The 5,564-nt window shown below is 53.5% G+C and overlaps 1 protein-coding gene across 1 annotated transcript; it reads right to left on the reverse strand.

Moving 5' to 3' along the window:
• LOC118019094 (nodal homolog) lies at positions 1-3,440 on the reverse strand. The gene is made up of 2 exons (XM_035017945.1): positions 2,346-3,440; positions 1-917 (listed from the first exon to the last, which is right to left on the reverse strand). The coding sequence occupies exons 1-2, from the start codon at positions 3,099-3,101 to the stop codon at positions 765-767; spliced, it is 909 nt and encodes a 302-aa protein (XP_034873836.1). The 5' UTR covers positions 3,102-3,440; the 3' UTR covers positions 1-764.
• Between the last annotated feature and the right edge of the window lie 2,124 nt (positions 3,441-5,564).

Below are 5,564 nucleotides of genomic sequence, written 5' to 3' on the forward strand. Positions count from 1 at the left end.
TGAACTGTCACCAACTTTAATAGACTCGGATTGTGTGTGCCCACGCAGGCTGGCTGGGGGGTGCCTGAGGGCTCCACTCCTGGAGTCCAGCGTGGCCAGCTCTCTGGAGGAGTTTCTGCCTCTCCCTTCAAAGGCACCAGCTGGCCTAGGAGGACTTCACAATGGCTGTATTGTTTGTGCAACTCATTAGCAGAGACCCACTCTGGGGAGCCTCCGGACAAGGCCAGCGGATCGCCACTGGCCGGCCCGAAGCAGGTGGGGGCTTCCCTAAACCAGCCGGAGGCAATGAGAGCCAACCGTTTCTCCTTTAACACGGTGAACTTCATCTTGGCAGGGGGCGGGGGTGGTCAAAGACCACCTTTGAGAATACATAGAAGTTATCAGTAACCTGTCCCACCTCAAAGATAAATGCACGTACGCCCCAACTTTTGCGTATCATTTCTGAGGGTTCATAGGTTAAGAAGTCAAGTAGAGAACCCTTGCCCTAGTGCTTTTAGTCACCACTGTCTCTTCAGGAAAGAGAACAGCCGACCAGCCTGCCACCCAGGCTTGCTCCTCTCTCTCTCCCGACAGACAGCAGCCTCTGTGTGAGCCGGACCCCACAGAGCCTTCCTTTACAGGGCAGGCAGCTCTTCCCCCTCTGGCAAACAGAGCAACCTTCCCCCCTCTGTGTCTCCTCATTGCGTTAGATGGTTCTCGTGTCTCTTCTAGGACCTTCCCAACTTCCCAGGGAACAGGCAAATCCGGGCCCCGCCAGGATCCCCTCAAAGGCACCCACATTCTTCCACAATCATGTCTTTATGATGGTCTAGGAGGACTCTGCCGTTGTCCACGTACAGCATGCTCAGCGGCTTGGTCTTCACGGGGGCACAGCAGGTAGAAGGGACTCGGTGGGGCTGGTATCGCTTCAGCAGACTCTGGGGGAGAAAAGTCAGTTAAAATCAGTTTCTGAGTACAAAAGCAGAAGAAAATCATTCTCATAAAGGATTCAGCCTGCCAATATACATCATCAACTCCTAACATGTAAAGTAACTTTACAGGCTGTTTAAAAAAAAAAAAAAGAGCTAAACAGAAGATTCTAAAGGCTGTATCTGGGTAAAGCAGTAGCAAACAGACATGTCCTCCTATTGTTCTAGTCTAGAGTGCATGCCAATTCCAAGAAACTCCTGGTTTCGTTCCAGAAACATGAAGCAGAAGAGAGTCATGAGGAAATTCTTGTGGGATTTGCTTTGTTGCCCAGAGAAGGGCAAATAGAGTCAGTAGGAGAAAAGGTAACAATCCCTTGGCACTCTGGAACCGGGCCCCAACCCTGTGGTCCAGTGAGGTCTTTCTTTTTGGATCTGAGTGTCAGAATTGCTCTTGGGACTCTCTGGGTCACTGGGGGTCCCCCTGATCATGCAGCAGGGAGGTTCATGGAGCAAAGTCCCAGGAGAGGCTCAGGCCTTTGCCTAGGAAAGGTCCTGCAGGGCTCTGGCCCCACCGAGTTCAGCTCACATGCTCCCCAGAGCCTCTGAATCCCAATATCAGGGCCACCATGTTAGGCTCTATTCTCTTCTCCCTCCCTCTCATTGTCCTTTTGCTCTCCTCCACCACCTTCTAGACCTTAGGCTGATTAGTGGCACGTGGTGGTAGTCTTGGGCCCTCCCTACTGCAAAACGGTGTCCCCTCCTATTTTAGGTGGCAAAAGTACAGTGGCTAGAACAAGATGACCCCAACCATGGCCCCACAAATGTGGCCCCCATTCCATCGGTGAATCACAGACTTCTAGTAGTGATGATACATCATCCAACGTGCCGGTCACCAGCCAGCAGATATACATGCGGGAAACATCTCATCTCATTTAACCCTACAACATGGCTATGAACTATGGCATTGCCACCCCCCTTTCACAGGCGGGAAAGGTCAGGCTCAGACAGAGTAAGCAGCTTGATCAGTATCATACAGCTAATATGTAGGAATCAGAGCCAGGTTTATTCCCAGAGTCCAGATTCTGAACTTCCTTTCCTAGAAGAGTCAGAGCTGAGGAGAAGCGGAAGTCTTCTAGTCTACACCCTCCACCCCTAATTTTATGAAAGACGAGGAAGAAGACCTAAGGAAGCAAGGTGTTCGAGGTTACCCAAGGGGGCGTGGCCGCATGTAGGCCCTCTGAGGATCGTGTCACAGGCCATCAGTCTCTCCCAGGATAGGAGCCGGCACACTGTTGGTGCCCGAATAACAGTGAACGAATGAACAGCAATTTACAAGCAAAGCCAGAGTCCTGTCCGCTCCCCCACCCCCGATCGGGCAGTATGGCCCCCTCTCCCCCACAGCCCCCTGCCTCCCCTCCCTTTGGCAGGGCTCTGCACCTGGATGTATGCGTGGTTGGTCGGATGGAACTCCTCCCCCACGGGGTTAGGACACTCGCCCTCGCAGCGATAGGCATTGTACTGCTTGGGGTAGATGATCCAGGAGCCCCATCCAATGAGGTTGAAATCCACTTGGAACTTGACCTTCCGACACAGCTGGCTTTTGTCCGGCAAGTGGTGTCGACGGCGCCGCCTGCCCCTCTCCTGGGACAGCTGTCCCTCCCGGGCCCGCCAGGAACTCTCAGCCTCCCACAGCAAGGTGGAGCCGCCCAGCTGCCTCTGCTCTGGGGACAGGTTGGAGTAGAGCATGAGGAGCGCGCTGGCGACGGGTGGCGTGGGAGGCCGCGGCTGACACTCTCCAACCAAACTGGACATCTGCTCCTCCAGCTGCCCAGGGTGCTTCAGCCACTTGGAGAGTGGCATAGTCACCTCCAGGACCATGCCGCCTGAGGAAAAGGTAACCTGGGACAGAGGGACAGTGAACAGGTCCATCCGAAGACGCTCCCGGCAGTCAGCTGGGTCCTGCTCCGCATCCGGCTTTAGCTGGTGGAGAATCTCGACGGAGAGTGGCAGGCCAGGGGGCAGGTCCACAGGGCTGGACAGCTGCAGCCGGAGCTCAGCCCACACCAGATCCTCCACTTGGCTCAGGAAGGAGAAGTCAAAAGCAAACGTCCAGTTCTGCCCATCCACCTCCACATCTGGGTGGGGAAAAACCAGGAAGGAAGCAGAGTGAGTGGGGGCCCCCTGCAGCCTCATCGCTGTAACAACCACCAGAGCTCATGTTGGAGCCTTAACCTGATAGGAATCCTCTCGATGCTCAGCCCAACCCCTAGGCGTTGGGAACGTGGAGTCCACTTTGGTCCGATTCAAATTGCGGCTCTGAGAGGTTAAATCACCCACACAAGGTGGCAGAGCTAAGAATGAACTGGATTTGCCCAACCGCAAAGCCCAAACTCCAAATCACATCACCGTTCTGCGGCTCCCTCCAGGACACTCGAGAGCTGGAGAACAACTGGTAGAAACTGGATGAGTTCTCCCTGCTCTCTGGCCAAATCCTGAGCTTTCTGACCTAAACCCTGAGCCTCCACCCACCCTGTGACCCTGAGCAAGTCACTTTCCCAGACTCCGCCTTCTCATTGGAAAGGGTGGCCTATCTCATGGGCACATTGAGGTTGATACGTGTATCATGGAAAGGCAAGGCTCGGTGGGCTCAGGGGGACACAGGCAGCAGAAGCCCAATGCCCCGCCCATTCCTAACGGCAGAGGCAGAAACTTCAGGAGTTCTTGACAACCTGATGCATAGGCTTCTACAGGCATTCTAAGCATGACTTTGCGCTGACCTGGCAGTTTTCCACCCCGTGGGCTTTCTCATCTACCTGCAGGGTGCTTATCACCTCCCCCACCCGCCGAGGGACATTCCCACACCTGGGGCGGACACGGTAGCATACACACAGCCCCTGGCCCTGTTCTACCCCCCGCTCCCCGAGACAACTCAACCCAAACCGGACGACAAGGAATGGGGAAGCACATTCCATTCATTTTAGTCCTGGACTAATTTGGTCCGATGTCTGGGAATAGCATGTTTTTGTGGATTTTCAGGTCACCTAAAAGTGACCTTTAACTTTTTTCAAGCCCAGTTTCCTTTTCTTTGCAATGGGAACGGTCATGCCCTACCCATCCCTGCATCCTCATCAGCCCTCGTGGAAATAAAGAGGTTTGAAGGCTTGTCGCTAAATCAAAGTCAGGGATCATCCCTCAGAAAAAAACACTAACCCTTTCGTGAATTGAGCTCAAGGGTGGTGATGGTCTCCGATTTAGGTCCACTCTGGGCAGACCACTAACAGTTTCCTTTTTTTTTTTTTTTTTAAGGGTCTCATAGAGCATCTTTGGTCAGATGGTAAGTGAATTTCTTTGAGAAATCCAAACTGCATTACAAGGAGGCCGTCCCAGCTTCAGCCTCCTGGCAGCTTCAGCCTCCTGGCAGCTTCTCCCAACCCACCTTCAGCTGCTCTTCTTCATTTCCCCTTCCCTCCTCATTAGCACCTGCAGGGGGCAATAACCGGGCCCTGGCTAGCAACTCTCCCCGGAGGTGTGGGGAGGAGGCAGGCATTCCCCCTTGCCCACCACAGCACCCCTGGCTACCTGGGGATTAGGTGGGACCTGCAGCAACTCCTGGCCACCTGCACCAGGAGTTAAAGACTTTTTATCTCAAGTACCCACAAATGGCCTTTTAGAAGAAGACATTCCAGCCCAGCAGGTTAAGAGCAGAACGCTCCGGTGCGTTCTGCGAGGCTTCAAATTCTGCCGCTCGCTGTTGAACATTGGGTAGATTACTTTCCTTCTCTGGGCCTCAGCTTCCCTCTTGGTAAAAGGAAGAGAGTGACAGTATCCACCTCGTGGGAGTTTTAGGATTTACTGAGATAACGTGTGTACAGCGTTTTGCCCAGCACAGCCAAGGTACAGCAAATGTTGGCTGTCATCAACCACTTCCTTACTATTGCCGGTGGCCAAGGTTAGAAATGAAGGTTCCAGATAGGTAGTGAGGGACCTGGACATAGAAGCAAAGTCATCTGTTCCCAGAATGGACAATGTGTATGGAGTGCTCCTGCCCAGGGTGAGGAAGAGTCTTTGACCCACCCCCAGCCATGGGCTCCCTGGGAAACAGTGCTGATAGGTTCTCTTAGAGCTGGCTCTGGTTCTTGTTAGGAGAGGGGTGCCTAATTTTGGGGGGTCACTGATGCCTGACACAAGCTAAGAATGCTCCCACCTGTACAACAAATGTGACTTGGGGTAAGTATCTGGAGAGGGTTCGTGGACCCTGAAACTGATCCAAGCACTGGACAGAGTTGGCCCACAGGCCCCAGTGTGATCTTGACCCACGTCTAGTTCTAAAGAAGAAAGTGGGGGCTCCTGGGTGGCTCAGTTGGTTGAACATCTGCCTTCAGCTCGTGTCATGATCCCAGCGTCCTGAGGTTGAGTCCCACTGGGGCTCCCTGCCCAGCGGGGAGTCTGGTCTCCCTCTCCCTCTGCTCATGCTCTCTCTCACTCTTTCTCTCTCAAATGAATAAATAAAATCTTTAAAAAAAATAAAGAAGAAAGTGGTTGGGCCCATGCCCTCGGGTTCTCTCCCCTCAGACAGAGTGCTGAGGCTGAGTTAGGACTTGGGGCTCTGGAGGAAAGGAGGGTGTAGGTATGACATTAAGCGTCCACTCTGCATTA

Source organism: Mirounga leonina, unplaced genomic scaffold, assembly GCF_011800145.1.
Source record: "Mirounga leonina isolate KUSES-001 unplaced genomic scaffold, KU_Mleo_1.0 Mir_107, whole genome shotgun sequence".
Classification (NCBI taxonomy): Eukaryota; Metazoa; Chordata; class Mammalia; order Carnivora; family Phocidae; genus Mirounga; species Mirounga leonina.

Coding starts and splice junctions, on each gene's coding strand:
- LOC118019094 (XM_035017945.1), bottom strand. CDS start 3,101: ATGAGGCTGCAGGGGGCCCCCACTCACTCTGCTTCCTTCCTGGTTTTT. Junction 918..2,345: donor CCAACCACGCATACATCCAG/GTGCAGAGCCCT, acceptor TTTCTCCCCCAG/AGTCTGCTGAAGCGATACCA.